The following is a 24,354-nucleotide window of genomic DNA, read 5'->3' as shown; positions in this document are numbered from 1 at the left end:
CCCCCCTCCCTCCTGCCCCCAACCCTTCCCGGCCTTCCCGCTGCAGTTTGACAATCTCTTTGAGGCAGCTCTGCCTCTGTATCTATTATTGTTCATAAGTTTATAATGGTCTTTATTATCCATGAATGAGTGAGATCATGTGGTATTTTTCCTTCATTGACTGGCTTATTTCACTTAAGAATATGTGATTCTGAGTCCTTTTATGTATTTCCTCCTATGTATGTGTAGCTCTAAAAAATTTTACAAGGCTCTTTCATCTGAATAACTAAACTTATTCCTAGGAGATGAAGAAAGTATCTACTAAAGCCATTTTATTCCTCTTTCTTAAAAGTAGACTCCTTTGTTTTGATTTTCTCACTCTGCAAACAGAAATCTCTGCACTGATGTAGAACTGTTTTGAAACTAAAATTGTTTTATTTGGTCACATAATCAGAAAGACCAGATGTAAATGTTTCTGAGATATGATGTGAATGACATTAACATGTCATTTAAAAGGAGTATTTCTAATTCAACTGTGTTCCTGTTTCAGATGTTTGAGAGTTGAGAGGTACATATACTTTCTTGGTATTTTGAGATGATTACCTCATACAATTGCTATTATATTCAACAGGTGGGTTTTCAGAAAAGACAAATGAATGGAGCTCAGAAGAGGAGGAACCAGTGAAAAAAGCAGGACCAGTCCAAGTCCTTGTTGTCAAAGACCACCATTCTTTTGAGTTAGATGAAACTGCACTAAATCGAATCCTTCTCTCAGAGGCTGTCAGAGACAAGGAGGTTGTTGCTGTATCTGTGGCTGGAGCATTTAGAAAAGGAAAATCATTTCTAATGGACTTCATGTTGAGATACATGTACAGCCAGGTATGTAAGAGTTTTTTTTAAATTTTCTGTCTCTGTGCTGTCACTTTGTGCTTTTATTTAGTAGTGTCCATTATTTCTACTATTATGTATCCTAAATATGCACTTGTTTAAAAATGCTATACTGTAATCATTCCAACTTTGGTGCTTTGGGCACCAAACTACACAGGCCACTTTTGCCTGAAGCCACTTAGCTACATTACCCTTAGAACATACCTTATTTTTTACGCTTAAAAATAGACACCACATAGTAATATGATTATAAACTTTATATGTTATAGGGTTTAAAATGTCAAATAACTTTTATCATAACATTTTATTGTAATCATTTCCCCCAACATTTATTATGACAATTTTCAAGCATGCAACAAAGTTAAGAGAATTTTGCAGTGAATACCTGGGTATCCACTAATGAGATTCTACCATTAACATTAATATTCTTGCATTATCCCATGTGTCTCTAACTCTTCTTTCCACCCATCACTTCATCTTATTTTACTGATTCATGTCAAAGTAAATTGCTGATGTCAGTATACTTCCCCCCAAATTTTCTCAATATACATCATTATTATATATTTTAGTATTTATTTTTTTCTCTTGTTATAAAATTTACATAGTTACATGCACAAATCTTGAGTACCTTTGCTTATTTTTTTGAAAATGCATATACTTCTATATCCCCAAATTCTATCAAGTATATCTCACCTTTACCCCAGAAATTTCTCTCTGATCTTTTCCAACTCATTTCTTACCCCACCCCTAGAGGCAACAGTATCGTAACATTTGCATCAGCAGCATGTCACAGAAATGAGACTTTAAGGGACCTAGGATAAACCAAAAGCAGAGGGATAAATAGAAGATTGGAGCTAGGGAACAGAGGGTTGGTAGTAGAGAGCATACCAGTATTTTTTCTACCTTTTATCCATAGCAATTCTGATGCAAATATGGATTTTGAGGGAAGAATAGACACACTACCCAAGAAACTTGGTTCTATGTATTTATACCATAATTATCCATTTTGGATTGATCTTTTCTAGTTGGGTTATTTTTGAACAATTTTGTAACGTTAATATCTTATGTCTAGTGTCAGTTCAAACAAATCAAGAACAAAACTGCTAAAATCTCAGGCTTTGAAAGCAAGAAAAACTTACCATTCTCTATTTCTAGCATACCAACATTAGTGTGCTATAACACAGGTGGGAAAATTGAATGAACCTAATTAGTATACTTTACATTATTTGGGATTATACAGTTTTATACATATTCATAGTTTTAACTGTTAAACATTTGAATGAAATGCTCAATAACACTTGTTGCTTGTGTTAAATAGCATTTTCTCAGATTAAAGCTCAGATTTGTTTTGTTTTTGTCTTTCTGCACCTACTACTAGATACCTTTCCTCCTGCTATTATTCACTTCCTCCTCCCCTAATACCAAAGCATTGTGTATGTTACTGTTTATATCCTGTTATACTATATTCTCTCATATCTTTATTTCTTTGTTTCTGGAATACCCTCCCCAAGTTTGCTCACCTGGAAAATTCCTAAACATCCTTCAATGTTTAGCTCAAATGTCACCTCTCCTTTAAAGTATTACATAGCCAAGAGTTAGTTATTTCTTTTCTTATGTTTCCATTTATGCCTAATATACACTCCCATTTTAATAGGCATATTATATTATATTAGTTAGTTAGCATGTCTATCCCCTGTTAAGTTATGAGCTTCCATTGGTCTGGAATATCTTTGTATCCCCAGGACTAGCATAACATGTGGCAGATGATTGCTTCCTCTATAATTTCTTTTTGGATTAATTAGTAAAGAAATTGTGTCAGTACAGTAGATGTGCATATGTTGTTTCCTTTTGGCTAGAGTTAGAAAGAGAATACAAATCTTAATGGATGAGTAGAAAATACTATACTACGTATCTAGTTCTGTATCAGAGACTTTCTTAATTTTATAGGAATCAGTTGATTGGGTTGGAGATTACAATGAACCGTTGACTGGATTTTCATGGAGAGGTGGATCTGAACGAGAGACTACAGGAATCCAGATATGGAGTGAAGTCTTCCTTGTCAATAAACCTGATGGTAAAAAGGTATGATGTGAACTTCTTAAAGAAAATAGATTTTTCACTTGCAACAGTTATCACTTTTCAGGATCCTCAAAAACTCTCTTTTGAAAACTAATTTTTGGCCATTTGACATGATATTTAAAAGGGAAGTGGGTAGCATTCTATTGCATGTTTCCCATTTTCCTTTCTAGGGGTCAGGGTAAGCAAAATTGTAGAAACAATGGAACAGAAGCTCAGCTAACATCTAAACTTTGTTTCAGTGCTGTTTCTGTTATGGTGGATTACCAGTGAAAGTTAATCATTACAGTATTCAGCAACTAATTGCATTTTTATTTTCTGTGGCCTTCATGGCACACATAAAAATATTCATTACTAATGATTTATTTTAGTTCTTATGATGTTAACTTTGTGTTAACCCTAAAACTCTACATGTTCTATAAAATATCAGTAATGTTCTCTACTTGCCTATAGGTTGCAGTGCTATTGATGGATACTCAGGGAACCTTTGATAGTCAGTCAACTTTGAGAGATTCTGCCACAGTATTTGCCCTTAGCACAATGATCAGCTCTATACAGGTATGGAATAAAATAAATCCATATTTATGGATGTTTCTTTCACTAAAAATTATGAATATATGTATTTCTGTGTGCTAGTGAGACAAGCAACAGAAATGGTAAATCATGTATATTATTAGGCTTAATTAGCATATCAGTTCTAATGATTTCTGTAATAGTAGAATTGTTTTTATTATTGTCACCTAATTTCTGATAAGTTTTCAAATTGCTTACTTTAGTCAGAAAAGATTATATTATCTTATTGATAATTTTTTCTGTTTAAAGCATGTAATAAACTCAATAATATTAAATCTTATAATGTATGCAGTTACATTGGGATCACCTAGTTAAGTTATATTAATTGAAACAAGATTTATAAATGCAAAATTTTATTTTACATAGCTAGTAGAAACATTTCTAAATGTAAAAAACATGTATATGTGTTCATAGCTTTTAAAAACATATTACTATACATTTAGGAAAGTAACTGTCTTCTTGTAAAAAAAAATTTATCTTTTTTCTTTCTCTGCCTTTTTTAAAAGTATTTTCTGTGAGTTATATTGTAGGCTTTATAACTTGTCCTAAAGTACTTGGAGAATTTTACTATAGTAATAGAACACATAGCATAAAAAATTTTAAACCAAATTAAAATTATTTTCTATTTACTGTAAAGAGCAAGAAGAGATAGTAGACAAAAAACAGTTAAAAAAAAGGTAAGATAGTTTTAAAAGTTAGGGAAGACAAAGTGGTTAGGATGAGTAAGTGAAGGCTAAAATTATAAGCAAGTAGAGAAAATGGAGCTAGTGAACTGGCAATAAAGGCATGGTGTAAGGGTAGGACAACCGTGAGAAGGTTGATAGAAGGAAGACTGAAATTTTTTTTTATAAAGGACTTTAAGATAAAAAGCCATGATTGTAACTTATAGTTGACTAGCTTTTAAAATTATACTTCTTAAATGAGTAACCCTTTAAAATACCGACTTACCTAATTTCTTCATAATTGACAATATAACCCATTTACACAAGCCAATTGAAACCAGATTGACTTTGCCTTTGTAATATTTATTATTTACTATGTATATTTTACCTGAAGACATTCAATATTTTCACTGATGCCAAAACCGGTTTGGCTCAGTGGATAGAGCGTCGGCTTGCGGACTGAAAGGTCCCAGGTTCGATTCCGGTCAAGGGCATGTACCTGGGTTGCGGGCACATCCCCAGTAGGAGATGTGCAGGAGGCAGCTGATCGATGTTTCTCTCTCATCGATGTTTCTAACTCTCTATCTCTCTCCCTTCCTCTCTGTAAAAATATCAATAAAATATATTAAAAAAATATTTTCACTGAAAATGTAAGTCTTTTTAGTAATGACTATTTCTTACTATCTGAGAAATGATCTATTTAAAAATATATTATCTGTAATAATACATAAAGATATACATAACCATAAGTTTTCTTTGACGTTACTGATATTTATTCCCCTCAAAAAATGTCACTTTGATACAGTGATCTGTTCATGAAGTAATAATGCATATGTTTATGGGTGTGGACATAATATTCATAACCTAACTTCCATGTGATGAAACTTTCTGTAGACATAATTCAGATAACCAGTTGTGAAGAAGTCAACATAAAATTTTAAGAAAACTTTATGGGTCATTCAGATTTAGATTGCCATTATTTATATGAAGGAGTGTTTTATTGACTAGTTGTTGAGTTCATAAAGTATTTTTAGTATTTTGCCTCCAGACAGGTGGCTATTGCATTTCTAGAACAATTTTATGATCATTGTACATTGTTTATTGTCTCTCAAGCTTTTTATACTCCTCAATTATGGTCTTATAAATATCATTATGTAAGAATGTATGTTAGAGAGTTCACATTTGTGATAACTGATGTTTAGAAAAATAGAGAATGACAAAGTAGTGCTGAGGATGATGCTAATTATTTCCTCGTTTTAACTTTATTTCTTAATCAAGGTATATAACTTATCCCAAAACGTCCAGGAGGATGATCTTCAGCACCTCCAGGTAACAATATTTATAATCTTTTTTAATATCTGGTAATCTTTTAAGCATGCATAGTGGAACTTCAGGAGGATTTAGAAACAACCAAATGGAGGTTGTCCTAGTTCCAGGTTTCTTGTTCTAGCCTTGTATGGTTATATTCTGTCTAACTCAGTTTCCAAACTCCTTTGTTTCTGTAAAATTACTTGCTATTGACCTGCATATGAAACTATGTGGCAAGTTAGAATAGAAAAATGATCTTTGGTTTAAAAATGACCCAAAATATGAAGTAGAAGTCGTAAGATCAAGGATTTAATAATTGCTAGTGTGATATCAGTTGTATGCCAGTTTTTCCCCCTGTGGACCATTTTATACCTAAGAACTATGAGGGGTTTACCTGATGATAACTCATAGAATTATATTTTAGATCTGAAAGAGACCTCAGTGACACCTAATTTATACTTCATATTTTATACATAGGAAAATTAGGCTGAAAGAAATAAATGACTTGCCTAAATTCTTGTGGCTAATTAGTGGTAGAGTGGGAGTAAAAATATGGTTATCTGACTGGGCTTAGTGTTTCTTCTATTCTCCAAGCATCACTTAAATCTCAAGTAAAAGATTAGCTATTCCTAAAGATACTTCAGATCTCTGTAACACTCTGCTCCCTTTCAATTCATGTTATATTGGTTACATAGGAAAGCCTATTGTTTCTCTGATAGTTGCCCTCTGTATATTTTGTAGAAAGTTTTGCTTTCAGTATATTATTTAATTTTTGCAATAAGAGCCATGTACAAATTTAACAGATAACAAGATGATAAAACAGGGTAATTTCTAATGTCAGAAAAATCATTTGAGTTTACAACCAGTATTACTCCCAAATATATTTATTTTCTTCTTTTTAAATCAGTTTTTTATTATTTATTATTTTATTTTTTTATTGATCTTAGAGAGAGGAAGGGAGGGAGGGAGGGAGGGAGGGAGGGAGGGAGGGAGAGAGAGAGAGAGAGAGAGAGAGAGAGAGAGAGAGAAAACATTAATGTATGAGAGAAACATTGATCTATTGCCTCCCATGCATGGAAACCTGGGTCATGTACCCTGACCAGGGAATCAACCTGCCACCATTTGGTGTAGGTGACAACATTCCAACCAACTGAGTCACACCAGCCAGGGCTAAAATATATTTCTTGTACATCTCACTGACCATTTATGACAAATAGGCAATATGCTGAGTAAGTGTTAAATTTTTGTTGTTGTTGTTGTTGCTCTTTTTTATTTTAATTTGTGTTTTTATTTGATTTGATTTGTGTTATGTATTTCTTATACAGTAATAAGTACAATAACTTATTCAAGCATGTACTGTTCAATACCAGTTTTAGGAATTTCTTAAAGAAGGACTGATTTTGGATTTTTATGTTGAGTAAATTATCTTTTTTGAGATCACTTAAAAATTTTCCTGTAAATGACAATATCTCAGTCTTCCTCAAAAAAGATTGTGAATTCAATTTATGTTAGTAGATAATTGTAATGAGAGTGTTTAATCCCTGACCAGCTGCCTTTTATTTTTTTTAAATATATTTTTATTGATCTCAAAGAGGAAGGGAGAGGGAGAGAGAGATAGAAACATCAATGATGAGAGAGAATCATTGATTGGATGCCTCCTGCATGCCCCCTACTGGGGATCGAGCCTGTAACCCAGGCCTGTGCCCTTGACTGGAATCGAACCCAGGACTCTTCAGTCCAGAGGCCAACGCTCTATCCACTGAGCCAAACCAGCTAGGGCCAGCTGCCTTTTAAATATGATATTCCAGACTTTCATTAATCACTCTAATCAAATAACTAGTAATTACCCTTTGCTTTCTATATTCCCATAGCCTGCATGAAGAGGGGGAAAGGATGGTAATCCTCTGTGTCAGCTTTCTTCCCCAACTCTGAAAAGTCACTGTGGCTTGTTAATCTTGTATATTTAGTGGCATTTCCTGTGCACACATGGGAAAACCCACTCAGCCACTCTGGATGAAACTCTCATCAGAGGCCCAATCACAGTCACCCTTAGGTTGTGTTCTCCAAAACCTTCCATTTCTAGCAACATAAAAACTGCTATGGTGCCTCTCAATTGGGCACAATAAAAAATATTAGACAGCAGTGTATTTGATGTTTTGATTTTTAAGCCAGATATCTATATGACTTTGTAATAATCCAGGCCATTGTGTGTCCTCAGGCAACAACACATATATATCCTACATAATTTATTGCTTTCTGGTCTAATTACGCAAGTTCTATTTTGAAAGGTCATTTAACATGTTTCTCCCCATTGTCCCTACAAAAAACTGTCCTATATTCTAGATATAAAAGATGTTAGCTTTAAAATGGAAACTTTATTTTTAAAATATCTAATTACTGTACTGTTTTATCTAATACTTAGTTCCTTAAAATGATTATTGTAATCTTAAGAACATAGTATTATCTTATAGCTTGGGGGAAAATATGAATGGAAGAAAGCCAAAAAGTAAAACTTTGCAGATAATGAAGTTTTCTTTGTGCATGTGTGTTTGTATGTGTGTGTTTGTATGTGTGTGTGATTTTCCTTCTAGCTTTTCACTGAGTATGGCAGACTGGCAATGGAGGAAACATTCCTGAAGCCATTTCAGGTAAGTTGGGGTTAACTGATGATAAATTCCTATCAAAATTTCCTGAAGACCATAGCAGGTATTTTAATTAATTGTGAGGGTCTGTTTCTCTGTTTTAAAATTTCACTTCAGAAGCACTTTTGGATACCCATTTAATGCTATTCGATGCAAGGAGAAGATAGAAATGTGGAAATAAAAATTTAACAAACTTTTTTTAAAAAGGGGGAAGGAAAAATAAAAGAATGAATGATATTTTGGTTCCTGCAAAAATATCAGGTTTTCTCCCCTGAACCAACCCTAGAGATGTCATAAAAAAATAAACATACTATGGAGTGAAAAAGTTGCCTCTTAAAGACTATCTACAGTATGATGGCATTTTTAATATAGCTCAAAAATGAGCATAACTAAATTAATAGCATATTGTTTAAGAATACATATACATATGTGTTAAAACTATATTGAAAGCAAAATTTAAGGTAGTAATTACCACTGGAGAGGAGAAATAGGGATATACCAGGGAGGGATACACAGGAAGCTTCACTGTTTTGGTATGTTCAATTACTTAAGTGGGTTTGTGGATTCACAGGTTCATTTTACTAATGTGCATAATAATATGCATATAAGTTATTTTATAGGTGTCATATCATAAAAATTTTAAATCTTAAAAAGTCAATAATATGTCTCAAAACAGCAATTACCAACTAAAAAATGTAAGTTATTTTGTGTGTATGCAGTGTTTTTTAAGTATACAATTCACAATAGCAAAAAACACACACAAAAACTTTGATAATTAACTCCCATAATATAAAGACTTTTATGGAGAAAAATGCAAAGATTTATTAAAGATCATAAAGGGAAATTTGTATAAAACAGATATATTTTAGATAGGGTGATTTAGTGTTGTAGAGAATTTAATTCTCCCCAAATTAATCAATAAACTCAGTGCAATTTTAATTAAAATTACCACCGAATTTCTAAAGAAACTCAATACATTGTGCTATAACTTCTATGGAAGAATTAAGTTCTGTTTTTATTTAAATCAGTTTTTAAAAAGAAAATCAAAATTGTAGGATTGAATACACATTAAGAAACCATACAAAATGAAAATGGTGTGGTCCTGCACAGATACAAGAAAAAAGCCCAATGGAACTAAACAGACACCAAATATATCCCTATCTATAATAATAAAAGTGTAATATGCTAATTAGACCAGACGTCCTTCCGGACGACCTTCTGGACGAAGCTGGGGCTGCGAGGGAAGCCTGGGTCCCTGGTGCCAGAGGGAAGCTGGTACCAGCAGTGGGGGGAAGGAAGGTCTACTCTTGCATGAATTTTGTGCATCGGGCCTCTAGTATATATAGAAACCTGGTATTCAACAGAGGTGGTGTCATAAACCAGTAGCAAATGGATGGATTAATAGCTGAGATTTGGAAAAACTAATTCACTATTTGAAGAAAAAGTTGAATTTCTGTTAAACACCATATAGATTAGTAAGCTCCAATTGGATTAAAGAACTAAATATGAAAGTTAAAATTATACTAATAGAAGAAAATACTGGAAAATATCCTTCTGAACTGGGGTGAAGAAACATTTATATACTAGGATTCTCACAAAATAAACCATGTAGTGAAAAATTGATGGGGATTATTACATTAAAATAGAGTATTTCTATTTATCAGAGGACTCTATAAGAAGCAAAGTGAACAGATTGGTAGAAGATATTGACAATGTCAAAGTCAACAAGGACTTAATATGTAGAATACACAAGGCAGTTTTACAATTAAGTAAGGACATTTTGCCAATCAAAAATAAGCAAAGGAACCATGACACATCTATTAGAATGGCCAAATTTCAGAGCATCAACACCAAATGCTCCACAAAAGAGGATGTGGAGCAACAGGTACTCTCATACATTTCTGGTGGGAATGTAAATGGTACAGTCACTTTGGAAGATAGTTTGGTGGTTTCTTACAAAATTAAACATTCTCTTATATGAACCAGTGATTGCACTCTTTGGTATTTACTCAAAGAAGTTGAAAACTTACATCCACACAAAAACTGGCACACAGATGTTTGTAGCAGCTTTATTTATAATTTCCAAAAACTTGGAAGCAGCCAAAATGTCCTTTAATGGATAAACTGCATATATCCAGACAATGAAATATTCAGCGTAAAAAAGGAAATGAGCTATCAGTCTATGAAAGAGACATGGAGAAACATTAAATGCACATTACTAAGTGAAATAAGCCAATTTGAAAAGGCTACATATTGTATGATTCCAACTATATGATATTCTGGCAGAGGCAAAACAATGGACACAAAGATCAGAGGATGGTGGGGGAAGCGAGGAGTGGAGAAATGAATAGGCAGAGCACAGAGGATTTTTAAGGCCATGAAAATACTCTATATGATATTGTAACGATGGGTATATGTCATTATACCTTTGTCCAAGCCCATATCATGTACAACACTAAGAATGAACCCTATGGATTTTGAGTAATTATGATGTGACAATGTAGGTCCAATGTTGATGAAAAAAAAGAATGCACCATTCTGGTGGGTGATATTAATAAATGAGGCTGTGCATGTGTGGGGACAGGTGATACTTGCCAATACTCTGCACTGTCCTCTCATTTTTCTTGTAAACCTACAGCTGCTCTAAAAATAGTCTTATAAAACATTAAAAATGATAAACTGTACTTAATTTTTAAAAAACAGGCAAAAGATATGCAGACAATTCACAGAATGAAAACCTGATTGGTTAACACATTTTTGAAGGATGTCAGGTCTCATTGATAATCAGATAAAAATTAAAATAATGAGATACTACTTTATACTCTTTAAGTAGGCAAAAAGTGGAACATGGGGTTAATACCATATTATAGCTACAATTTGGATAAATGGGAAAGCCAGGACCTATTGGTGAAAGTGCAGATTGGAGCAGCCATTCTGTGGAGCAGGGGAAATGTGTAAGGATATTGACTGGAGCATTGATAGAGTAGTGGTAGTGGGAAGTTGGAGGCGATTTAGGTGTCCATCACTAGAAGAATGGATACATAAGAGCATACTCTGGAATATTTTGCAACATCCAAAGGCAGTGAACCAGAAGTATACGGAGTAGCATGAATAATAGAGTGTTTAAATTGATACTGAATTAAGCAGAAAAAAATTTGAGATCTATAACATACTATTTATGATTATTTAAAACACTATAGATCAGTGGTTATCAACCTTTGTTATGGGGTGAGGCCACAACATTACTAACAAAGAAACAGAATTTCCGGAGGATGAGGCCCAGAAATCAGGATTTTAAAAAGATTCCCAGGTGATTCTAATGTGCAGCCAAGGTTGAGAACCACTGCTCTAGATAAACAAAATATATGTATTAGAGTTGAGAACAGAAAATTGAGAGATCGGAATGGGGGTCTGGGAAAAATATGATAAAGAAAAAGGGGCCTTCGCATGGAGAGATGATGGTATGCTGTGAGTGAGAGTATGAATCTCTCCCCCATGGTCTGGGGAAGCAGGTGGGGTAAGGTAGAATAAAACCAGTTCTTGCTTACAATCTTTTTTTTAAAATATATTTTATTGATTTTTTACAGAGAGGAAGAGAGAGGGATAGAGAGTTAGAAACATCGATGAGAGAGAAACATCAATCAGCTGCCTCCTGCACGCCCCCCACTGGGGATGTGTCCGCAACCAAGGTACATGCCCTTGACTGGAATCGAACCTGGGACCCTTGAGTCCGCAGGCCGACGCTCTATCCACTGAGCCAAACCAGTTCTGGCAGCAGCTTACAATCTTCTGTATGGTTTACAATACCTACTAGATTCTGTTGTCTTTTTAAAAAGTATTTGTCAGGCTGATAGTTGAAGTGTTGTATGGTAATTAGGCTATTTGTTTTGACTTTTGTCTTCTCTGAACCTGTTACTCTCAGGACCTATTGGCATAGACTGGGGAACTGCATTGTAAATTCTGGAAAGGAATGTTAAGTGTTATCAGCAGGCATCACTGCTTCTTACACTTTGCCAGATATACTAAAGTCAGAGAGACCAACCAATGCTCAGGAGGGGAGAGAGAGAGAGAGAGAGAGAGAGAGAGAGAGAGAGAGAGAGAGAGAGAGAGAGAGAGAGAGAGAGAGAGAGAGAGAAAGGGAAAGTCATAGAGTTACTGCTTTTTGGTAAACTGTTGGCTTATGAAATGTCAATGAAAAAATTATGACTAAATGAGTCAACTAACTCCTAAACATGTTTGGACGTGTAAATCTAAGTATCTGAAATTGAATTGAGAAACTCATTAAGTAGCAAACATGGCTTCCAACACTATTTAATAATATTTAAGATTAAAACAACCAAATTCAAACCAAAAAATACTATACAACATGAAATTAAAAGATAAAATACAAATATATTAAAATCTCAGAACATGTAAGATAGCAGCAAAATAATTCACATTTAAATTAGCATGGAGGAAAAAATCTAAAATAAAGTAATTTTGAAATAAAAGTTGTTAATTCAGCAAGCTTTCTTAGCAGTTCACTTCTGTCCTCTTCCTCACTCCAGAAAATTCACTGTTTTTTTCTATTGTGAACCAGTGTCACCTCTATAACCCACATAAAACATGTATTGATATATCCTACATGTTTGTAATATTAATTGCTATGTAATGTATTTTCATATTAATATGCCATAATTTGTAAAGTCATTTCCCAATTGTTGAGCATTTGGGGTTTATTTCACTGTTACTCATAGTAGTGCTAGAACACTGATTTTTTAAATAATTTCCTAAAGGATTAGTCTCCAAAGGGAAGTTAACAAAGGTTATATTTTTCATGTTTTAAAAAATATATATGGTCATTTATAGGATATACACAGCATCCCTTGCCCCAGTTGCCTTCCTGAATTTAATTCATTCAAAAAACAGTATTTATGACTTCAAATGTTTTTATCTGAGAAAATCAAGGTAATTTATAGTCTTAATTTTTATCTCTACCTACATATATATATGAACAAATCAAGATTCATCAATGTTGAAAACTGATGGCTTTTGAAATAAGGACCGAGATTCATAGAATTCCGTACATGATAAATGTAAAGCATACAAATTGTCCAGGGAGAGGGTGGGGCCAATGGGTGTGCTTTTATTAGCTGGCTCATACCAGTTCACAAGAGCTAACTAGTAAACATTCAGGAATTATGTAAGCCAATTATTAAACAGTTGGTAGCTTGAAATCAGCCATAGTGTGCATACAGAAATTGTTGAATGCTACAAATCAAGGTGTTGTGTTGTTGTTGGAGAGGTAGTTTACTAGCACATCATTGGATGGGAACAATAGGCATGGAAATAGGGAATTTGACACTGTAGATAGATAAATAGAATATAGATTTTTGATTTGAAAAAATAAGACTTCATATTTGATCATATTCTACACATGGTCCTCATTATGTCGACTTGGGAAGGTGTCCAGTGAAAAAGACCAAGAAATGAAACTAAAATCTCCCAAGAAAAATGCAAAATATAGCCAAATCCACATACTTGGTTTCATTTATCCTAGTTCATGAACTTCTATTTTGTAAAAGTTGCTTCATAGCTAACCTCTATTTTCAAAATACATGTTTTAGGTGTAATTGTTCTGAATACTAGTTGTTATATTTTATTTTGACAAAAATTTTGACAGAAATTGGCATATAATTAAAGATAGTGGATATAGGTACTTTTAAATTCTCCTCTCCATAAGAATATCTTCTTTCCCCACAAGAATCCACAAAACAAAACAAGAAGAGAGGCTTTACCTTAGTGAAACAAGAAATATCCATAAGGCAAACTAAGAAGCATTCATTTTTAAGGAAAGATGTGAGCCAAAAATTTTATATCCAGCAAAATTGACTTTCAAGTATAAATGGCACAAACTGTTATCAACATGTAAGAATGCAAAAAATAGTGTTCCCATGAGCCCTTAATGAGAATTCTACCAAAGAATGCACTTCAGATAAGCAAAGATGACATAACTTCGATCAAATGAGAGATAATCATATACTACGTGCCTCCTGATAAAAGGACACTCTGCTTCCCATAGTCTTGCCAAAGAAATAAAACCTGTGTCAGACCAAGCCTCTGTCTCTAGCTGCCAATTTGCAGGAAACCCAGAGGACAAAAGAACATGTTGAACTGCTCCATAAATATGCAGTCAGCAAGGTCCCAGTTATGGGAAACTCTACAGGTCAAATTCCTAAGTTCTTCAACAGATGAACTGTAAAGGGGAAAAGGGGTGGAAGAGGAACCTGTAAATTAAATGAAAATTAAAAGACATAATTTTTAATGGGCAAGTCTGAAAGATTCAGTTAGAAACTCAGAAAATATAAACTTTGTTTAAAACATTGATTTTAAAGAGAGGAAGGGAGAGAGAGAAACATCGATGCGAGGGAGAACATTGATTTGGTTACCTTCCCTAGGCTGGGTGTGCCCTGACTGGGAATTGAACTGGCCACCACTTAGTACAAGACAATGCTCTAACCAATGGACCACACTGGCCAGTACAGAAAATGTAAACTTTTAGAAGGATCATTTAAAGATAAGCTAATTTTATAAAATATGATTTTTTCTTTATTACCTACATTTTTTTCAGAAACAAAAATTGAAATATCTCTTAATCTAATTTACAAAAAGCATATTTTAATCAGCCCTTAGATCGTAAACTACATATTTTATACTTAACTTTGAGGAGCAGTACAGCAGGGATTTTGAAGTAAGACCCAAGTTTACTGCTAATTCTTTCATCTCTGGCTGTGTGAGTTTGAGCAAGTTACTTAATGTCAGATGAGGGTGGAGGTGATTTTTATATATCTCTTTTGAAAAGAATAATAAAGTATAACCAATCTCTTAGGGCTGCTATAGAAATATATGAAATATCATGTGTACAATTCCTGGTTTTGAAGCTGGCATATTATAGGCACTCAATAAATGAAAGCTAATACTAAATTGGTTTCAATAGGTCTGGGGTGGAGCTCAAGAATTCTGTACTTTTAAAAAAGCTTCCCAAATGATTTTAATGATTGTTCTAATTTGGGAAACACAGTCACTGATAAAATCCTTCTGGATGTGAACAAATATTTAACTTGAAGGATGATTATCTATGATTTTCTTAGAATAGTGGAAAAACTGGAAAATATTTATGAGAAGGGCAAAATAAATTATGGTCTATCCATGTGCTAAAATACCATGTTGCCATTAAAATAAAAATCAAATAGCTAACAGAGCACTAACTAGGTATCAGGCACTATTCTAAATGCCTATATATTATCTCATTTATTAGTCCTGTGAGGTGGGGCTATTATTATCTCTAATTGACAAATGAGGAGGCTAAAAATGTACGTGACATTACAAATAAAAATTGTGAAGCTGAAACATTTCTAAACTATCAATAATGAAAAATGTTTTATAAGAAATTGGCTTCATTAGAAGAAAGACTGAGTTAGCTTTCTAACAAAAAATATTTCAAAATCATCATATGAAGAAGTGATAAAATCATTTACAGCCAAAAACTGTAGAGGGCAAAATATATTATAAAGGTATGTTATTTTGCTGGAGTGTGTGTGTGTGTGTGTGTGTGTGTGTGTGTGTGTGTGTGTGAGAGAGAGAGAGAGAGAGAGAGAGAGACTCGTCAGCTTTTTTTGAATTAGTAATTTATTTTTCTCATTCTAAATAAATATTCGCTTTTAAGCCCAATTTTGTATACTTTTTCTTATTGAGCCTTCCCCCTACAGATTGTGTAAGATTCAGGCCCCACAAAACCCAGATTACCACCCCTTTTTATGCCAGTTATGCATAATGAGAACCCCTATAGAAGAGAGTGGGACACATGTAATAGAGGAAAAATATCTAGAGAGTAATAGAGGAAACTTTCCTCAAATAAAACTTGAATCTTCATAAAAAGCTGTTTGAAAACCATCAAGCTGAATGCATCCCACCAAGAAATGAGACAGAGTTGCCCTCAAATTGGCTCTCAAATTGGCACTATGTAACTATGATCAGTTTTGGGGCAGCTTTTGGTTTACACTTAGTGGAAATAGGTAGGATGCTCTAATAGAGGAAAGACTACTCAGAAACTGTCAAAGATTTTATGTTTGCTTTAATTCCACAATGTGGTAAAGAATATTTGAATAGTATTCTTTAATTGGTTTCAATTAAAAAGCAGTGGGAGGCAACTTAGAATCTCCTTATCAATTCTTTCTTTGAATTATTTCGTAGAGTCTGATATTTCTTGTTCGAGACTGGAGTTTCCCATACGAATTTTCATATGGATCTGATGGTGGCTCCAAATTTTTGGAAAAACGCCTCAAGGTTTGTTAGATATTTAGGTGCATGAAATTTCACCATTAGTAATCTAGAATTATTTTTGTTGAATGATTTGCTGAATACTTAGTAGCCAAATTCTCATTTGACCCTCATAGTATCTCTATGAATAAACTAAGACAGATACTTAACAAAATACTTTCAGAATTACAATTTTCAAATATTTTCAATAATTATGATACAGATAAAGAGTTCTTTTGTAGGTATCTATAAAACAATGATTTATTCGAAAAAACAAAGCTTTTAATTGAAGAATTAAGTTAGTTCAAGACCACAGTTTAAATATCTGGATTCATGTTTTAGCAGAGGTTTAAAAGTCAATTTAACAAAAATATCTAATTTTGAAATCCCCAATCTTATAACATTTTGCTAGTAGTTCACAGAAAGTAAAATTAGAAGACTTTCCATTTTTAATGTCATGATAGTTTAATATTGACTGATTTACATTGAATAGATATCACACAAAAATACCTACTGAGAAGTCCGGAAAAAAAAAGATAAAAAAAATTTCCTTTATAATCGGAATTTCTGAGCTTAACTTTTTAGGTTTATAATTACTTTTAGGGTAATTCGTACTATTAATTGTCAAATACATGTAAAAAAAGTGCAACTTAGCTTATAAACACCTATCTATTCAGATGCTTTCCTAGAATTTGAATGTATACCTACCAGGTGACAAGAAGCTGTTTTGAGTATCTCCTGAAAAGAAGGGAGGAATATTTTATGATCTATTCATGTCTCCTGTGAGTACTTTGAATTAAAAAAGGAATTTGTAGGAATTAGCTAGAGTAAAACCCCACTAATATGTACTAAAAAAAGGGGGGGAAGGCCCATCTGAGTTGGCATAAGAATAGACATTTGTTAACTGTAATAATAATGCCATATTTATGCTATACAGTTACTTAGGTATGGCAGTGTGGCAGGTTCACCCAAGATTTTATTCTTTCTTTAATATCAGCCCTGACATGTCATTTTTATAATTGTGGGCCAAGATAGAAAATATAAGATGCCACAGACTTCTTTGAAGTTCAGTTTATATTGAAAGTCATTTAAACTTCAGGATGATTTACTACTGCAGGTCTCAGGGAACCAGCATGAAGAACTACAGAATGTTCGAAAACACATCCATTCCTGTTTCACCAAAATTTCCTGTTTTCTGCTACCTCATCCTGGCTTAAAAGTAGCTACCAATCCAAACTTTGATGGAAAACTGAAAGGTTTGTCTGTCTTTTAATGAATATGTTTATATCACTTAGTCCGATATAAAAATATCATTTATCCGCTGGGCTTATGACTGCTTGTTCATTCACTGACGTGAGGCTGATGATTAGAAATGGTCAGAATTGTGATTCCTGGGCTGGTGCTAGAGCGCCTCCTTGGTGAACTGTGGGAATCTGTGGCTGCTGAATATGTACATTGAGAAAAGAGGCTAAAACCCTGAGTTCACTTGGGAGGCAGTAGCCCTCACCTTTTGCAGAGGTTCCTGCTCACCTTTGTGCATTGAGAAATGCTCCTTAATGTCTTCCTGTGTAATTTTTCTTATTTACATTAAAGGGGAAAATAGATGTCTATATTCCTGGAATGTTGCATTAAGTTATATAATTAGAGATTGAAATATTTCATGGTACTGAATTCAAGTCCTTTAAAACTGCTACTAAAGAATTTAATTATAAATTATTAAAAGCTTCACTAAAAAGGAGATCCTCTTCGGAATGAGGAACAGTTTTTTAAAAACCAAAGCACTAAAGTGTTTTTCAAATAGTATGTATTAATAGCATGTAATTCTCTCTTGAACAGAGGCATGTCTAACATTTTAAGATTCCCAAGCAAGAATTAATGAGAAAAAAAGAGATTCCAAAGCAACTCAACTTGTTAAAGAGGGGGTGGAAGGAGGATATGGGGAAGCAGAAGTTAATCTTTCCTAATAAATAATCACCAGGCCTTTAGATGTTTGCTTTGTAGTTAATACAAGATAGTACAAAGACATTTCTGACTTTTTTTACTTGTAAACCTAGCATTGAGTACACCACTAAAGTTCAGACATTTGCTAAATATAAGGTGGCCTTTCTGCATTGTGCCAGGGCTGGTGAGACAGTGACATACATTTTTCAGCACAGTTGTTCTGAAAGGGCTTTCAGGTTACTTTTTAAAAAAGGACAACATAACTTATATCCAGTTTTATAGAACTGGCAGTTTTGAAAAGCAAACCTATCCCCCCACTCCCAAACCGATCCATGGTATTTACTCTCAGATACTTTATATTTAGCTATGGCAGTTAGTATCATAAATAGAATCCCAAAATTTTCAATCAGCATTGTTTTTATACATGTTTTAAATGATCTTACCTTTATATAACAGAACAAATAGCAGTAGGCTATTAATGCATGGATTCCAGGATCCTACAGTTTCTTATGAATTCCAATCTACGAGTGAACACACAGACCTCTTGATATTATGCAATTACTTAATGGCTTCCCTGCATTTTGAATAAATTACATAAAAAGAGGGCTTCCCACAAGGCCTCTCTTTCTTCTCTGGAGTTGGGAGCTGTAAACAGGCAGAGAAGGGACAGGCCTTCAACAATAGTCTTTTATTGGACAAAAGTACTCTGGCTTGTTCTATTTCTGTGGTATACTATACATCTGCAGTTTTTAAATTAACTGATACATTTTGCAATGAAAGATCTCAAGGAGAGAATTTAAGACAAATCATGCAGATTTGTAACAAATATGTTCTCCAAATTTGATTTATATCTAAACATGTATTGACCCACACAATTGGTTTACAGTTACCATAAGTTATGAGTTTATCAAAGTAGCTAGAGAGAGAGCAATGAAAGGCAGCTTTAGTTTCCCATCGAACATTCCATTTTTATGAGGTTCATAGAACTGCCGCAGAATCCTGCTGTGTGCTGAAATGTTCTATTTTGCCTGTTTCTCATTGGGCAAAGATTGGTTTTCCATCCCATCCTGAATCTTATAATTTGGTGTGATTTCTATCCAGGATGTCTTGTGTGCTGGCCATGCTATTCTCCAGAGGGCTGGCATCTGAGTGTTTGCCTCTGGGGAAGAAATGTCTCTGAATATAAAAACACGCAAAAATTGTTCTTTGATAATAGTTTCTCACACACTTTTCACACACAGAAATAACGTTCAAGTTCATTATTAATAGTAATAATTGTTATAATTACTATTTGTTCATGGTCCCTCACATTATTGAAATTATCTATTTCTAGTGTTATTTAAAACTTAAAATACTATGATTAAATTTAATTGCCGTTTAATAACTTCCCACATAGGAAATCCAAAGGACCCAAAGCACTGAATTACATTCAATCATGCTACATTCAACAACTCCTCACCAAGTGCCTACAGAATGCCTCTCCAAGTATAGCAAATCAGTCTTTTAGTAAACAAGGAGTTACCTTTTTTGGAGGTTGCTCTGTGTTATAGTGCCCCAGGTAACCACACCATATATTGTGGAGCTGCATCCTTAGCAGCTCAGGTAAGACTTCAGAAAGCATAACCAACACCATCGCAAGGTGATTATTGTTAAAAAAAAAAAAAGTTGTTTCTAATGACTTGTCAGAGTGAGGTAATCCTGAGAAAATATCTTCCTTGGTTAATTTACACAGCAGCACTCCACCAGTGCATCTGCCCTGCAGCGATCTTATGCATCATGTCCTCAGTTATTGTGACAGATAACCACTCTGGCCTAGTCCCTGAATTCCTAGCAAGGTTTCACTCTTGTGGAAGAAATTATTGAAGAAATGATGAAAACAGAACATCATCCTGAATAATCATCTACCCACACATATTTATTGATCAGTTGCAATGAGCCAAAGCTGATTAATATACTTCTGCAATTTGATCTGAACTGGTCTGCAGATGTTCCGGATTATGTACTTATTGTGTTCAACTAATACTGGTAGCAAGAGCTAAAGTATGTTAGTTATGAATATATTGTTCATATTTTATGAATCCAAAATTGAAATACCTGGCATTGGTCTTAGTAGACCAAGGCTAATGCCATCTTCAGAACACATTTTTAATCCAATTATGCTGATTACTTTGATGATTACCACACTTGCCAGTGAATTAGATGTACAGGCGTATCTTATTCCATTCCAATTTTATAAGGAAATTGGGGGGAGGGTCTAAGTACATGTTTTGAAAGTGATTTAAAAGTGGTTTTATATGGAGAAGGCCTTTTTTGTCTTATGCAGAAATTCAGAAAAAAATCATACATTATAGATATATAGTAATATTCTACAGATGCTGAAAAAAGCATGAAATCATATAGCAATAAAGAAACCTATTCATATCAGTGAATACAGGTACATAGCAGGCAACAAAACACAACACACGAATGTGGTAACATAATACAAATACCAGTATTGTATTTCAGTGAATACTGATAACTAAATAGCACACCACAATAACAAATACATTTGAATAAATTCATATATAATACAAAGCAAAATAAGTAAAATTTGGTACAGTGCAAAATAAATTTGAATAAACTCCTATACAAATAGTGATAAAGCACGAGCAAGTTTCAAAGCTGTACAAAATGTGAAGCAAAATAAGTCTGAAGGATTTCTGTCTGCTCATGCATGTCATAAAAGCAGAAAGCAAGAGAAGAGAAATACGAATTCTTATGCAAACTGGTATTGCAATGTATATTGAAGCTATAAAAACAAGCAGGGAAAATGCAAACACAATCATAAGGTTTTCATCTTTAGCCTTAAAACCTCGGAAATCATCAATTCCAAAGTCTGAAAACTCAGTGACTCTGCTGAAATTCAGATTTTAAAAAATTATATGTAGCTATTGCATTTACTTAGATATCAAGTCTCTGGACATACCTTCTTTTTTACACATATAATGTGTATTTTTCTATATGTTTTGAAATAATGATTTAATAGTCAGTGTTCAAAATACTTCTTTAAAGACCTATTTGCTTTGTTACTTTGCTAAGTCTGTAATGTTAAGATTAACCTAATGCTGATAAAAAAAAAACTCCAACTACCTCTGATCTGCTTGCTAAATTAGGTCTCCGTGTTTTCTTGCCATGTTATTTTGAGTTTCACCACTAGAGGTAGCATCATCATCCCTATCTTTTTGAACTTCAGTTCCTAGTTACACCATACCCACTATACACTTTTCATAAGGTGGGCACACTAAACACAATGATTTTGAATATATTTTCTGAAGGGAACACATCTTCTCAACTGGTAAATATATGGCTTTTCTCCCCATTTATGAGCCTATATATAAAACTACAAAAAAGAATAAAGGCAGAATACATGAAATGTTTATTTGAATAGGGTGTAAAATATTTGAATAACGTTTAATATCAAGAAAGCTATTTTATAGGTGGAAGACAAGATAAATGTGTAATTGAAGTGGCAATAAGAAAGACCAGCAGTAGAAAGTTTGGGCAAAGTGGATCATCCACCCTAAGAAAAGTGGGTTCCAGTTGTTGTTTAGATGATAGGAAAGTGATAGCTTTATCACTGGGGAAGAAACAGAGGAAATCAAAGGATGTATTATTATTGTGTGGCATGGAGGACTAGATAGAATTTTAAAAATAATGAATTTGCTTTTACTTGTAGAAATAGATGATGAATTCATCAAAAACTTGAAAATACTCATTCCTTGGCTACTTAGTCCTGAGAGCCTAGATATTAAAGAGATCAATGGGAACAAAATCACCTGCCGAGGTCTGGTGGAGTACTTCAAGGTATTGCTCTCATTTCTAGCACATTTGTGAGTACTTAGATTTGACATGTTTGGAATGCAGTTCCCACTTGAAGCTACAACAAAAAAATTATAGACTGTAATATGGGGGCAAAAGTATGAGGAATCTGTACAAATAATGAAAAATTGTGAGATTCCCAGGAGGAACTTGTTTTCTGAAATTATTTTTTGAGGGGACTCCTTGAGGTAGCTTTCCTGTCCCTTAGAGGGAAATATATTTTGAAATATGAATGTATCTAAGAGTTGGAAATATCTTTTTTGGGGGGAGGGGTGTTTCCCAGGGTCCAAACCACATAGTCCTCAGTCATGATCTGTACTGAATTTTACCTTCATTCTGAAGATTTTCTCAAAGGGGCTACACCTTGCCTTCCTACTGGAGAACATGCTTCCACATTTCCCACTCTGCACCAAGGGCCAATTTGAAGTGGAATTATTATTGTTTACCTCAGGTAGCACTGAGTACAATGCATTTTTTTTACCAACCCACAAATATAGTGAAGAATTTCAGTTACCAATCTAATTTGTGTATTGATGATCTAAGGACTAAAATATCAATTTTTAAAATCAACATTCTGTCATTTAAAATGCAGTCATATACCTCCTGTGTGGTTACTGACCATCACTCTCAGCAATAAAGGATATATTATTTATCTCATAATTGAGTTCTTACTGTGCATAACACTGTGGAGGGGCTTAGAATTTAGTAGGAGATTCAGGACCCTTACACAGTTCTGTTCCATGAAGTTTATGACATCACCAGGTACAAATTCCTGTGGGTAACTGAAAAAGAAAGGTTACTCCTAGCAGAGGGATCTGATAGAGTTTTAAAGGATGTAGAAGTGAGCTAAGCCTTCAAGAGGAGTAGGATTGGCAAGTGGAGATGTGTGAAAAGGGCATTTCAGGAAGGGGAACAAAAACTAAGAAAGAGGGAATTAAAGTATGAGAAAAAGATAATTAGTTCCTGAAACTGCCAAGACCTTATTTTTTTGGTACTGTCAAGACCTTAGACCTTAGAATATAATTTAACAGAATTACAGAAATATTGAATAGAATTACTTGAACATGAGTCTTTCTTTTTTTCTTTTTAGGCTTATATAAAGATTTATCAAGGTGAAGAATTACCACATCCCAAATCCATGTTACAGGTATTTATTAGCCATGCTAAGCAAAACATGTGCTTCAATCTGGTTGTCAGAAATTACCAAATGAAAATAGTAGACAGAATGATTTATTAAGATTATTTTTCTAGTAACTGCCCATTTGTGTGTTCAGCTAAACATTTTCACATAAACATACAGCAGCCTCACTTGTGCTGAGATACAAACACTTTATACCCAAGAGTTTTCATTCTCTGTATTACATTTGTTTAGAAAACACACTCACACATGTAACAAGTAGAAAAGCAGGTTTTAAACAAGTGGTGAAACTGGCCTTTTCCTTACTTAAAAAATTTCTTAAAGTTCTTGATAGTTCCTTTTTGTTATCAGATATTGTTATAGCAGTCCTTAAATTTGACATTATATTTCTATTATAGATTTTCCCCAACCCTCAATTTGGTGAGAGGCTTAAAAATGTTGAGGAAAAAAATCTTCCAATTGAGGAAAAAAATCTTCCAAATGAAAATTCATTTTAGAACTATGGTTTATTTATTTACTTTTAATATATTTTTTATTGATTTCATCAGTGATAGAAAACCATTGATCAGCCGCCTCCTGCATGCCCCAGTGTTGGACTGAGCCCACAACTGGGCAACGTGCCCCAACTGGGTATCGAACTGACCTCCTAGTTCACAGGTCAACTCTCAACCAGAGCCACACTGGCTGGGCAGAACTATGGTTTATTGAGTAAACATATATGTATTATATATTTCAAAATTTTAGTTTTACTAATTTTTAAAATATAGAAATATTTCAATGATTTAAAATTATTTGATGATCTTGGGTTCTTGCACATTTCTTGCTCATGATGCTTATAAATGAGAACTGCCTGTGGAAATTAATGAATTCCATTTTACATAATATTTTTACTTTGTCCAAAGGCCACAGCAGAAGCTAACAATTTAGCGGCCGTAGCAAATGCCAAGGATACATACAACAAGAAAATGGAAGAGGTAAGAATTAAATTATA

The 24,354-nt window shown here is 33.8% G+C and overlaps 1 protein-coding gene across 2 annotated transcripts in view; it reads left to right on the top strand.

The window, feature by feature from the left end:
* Positions 1-24,354, top strand: part of ATL1 (atlastin GTPase 1) — a 57,196-nt gene that overhangs the window by 26,954 nt on the left and 5,888 nt on the right. For both annotated transcript variants that reach the window (XM_023763856.1, XM_006100236.3), the window contains 10 exons: positions 611-858; positions 2,815-2,949; positions 3,397-3,501; positions 5,457-5,507; positions 8,078-8,134; positions 16,361-16,453; positions 17,544-17,682; positions 22,083-22,210; positions 23,316-23,372; positions 24,266-24,337. In XM_023763856.1, the coding sequence (XP_023619624.1) occupies positions 611-858; positions 2,815-2,949; positions 3,397-3,501; positions 5,457-5,507; positions 8,078-8,134; positions 16,361-16,453; positions 17,544-17,682; positions 22,083-22,210; positions 23,316-23,372; positions 24,266-24,337 (1,085 nt within the window). The remainder of the gene's footprint in view (positions 1-610; positions 859-2,814; positions 2,950-3,396; positions 3,502-5,456; positions 5,508-8,077; positions 8,135-16,360; positions 16,454-17,543; positions 17,683-22,082; positions 22,211-23,315; positions 23,373-24,265; positions 24,338-24,354) is intronic.

Source organism: Myotis lucifugus, unplaced genomic scaffold, assembly GCF_000147115.1.
Source record: "Myotis lucifugus unplaced genomic scaffold, Myoluc2.0 scaffold_304, whole genome shotgun sequence".
In the NCBI taxonomy this organism is placed as follows: Eukaryota; Metazoa; Chordata; class Mammalia; order Chiroptera; family Vespertilionidae; genus Myotis; species Myotis lucifugus.
The sequence above is the reverse complement of the archived record's forward strand: the minus strand, read 5'-3'. Positions and strand labels throughout refer to the sequence as shown.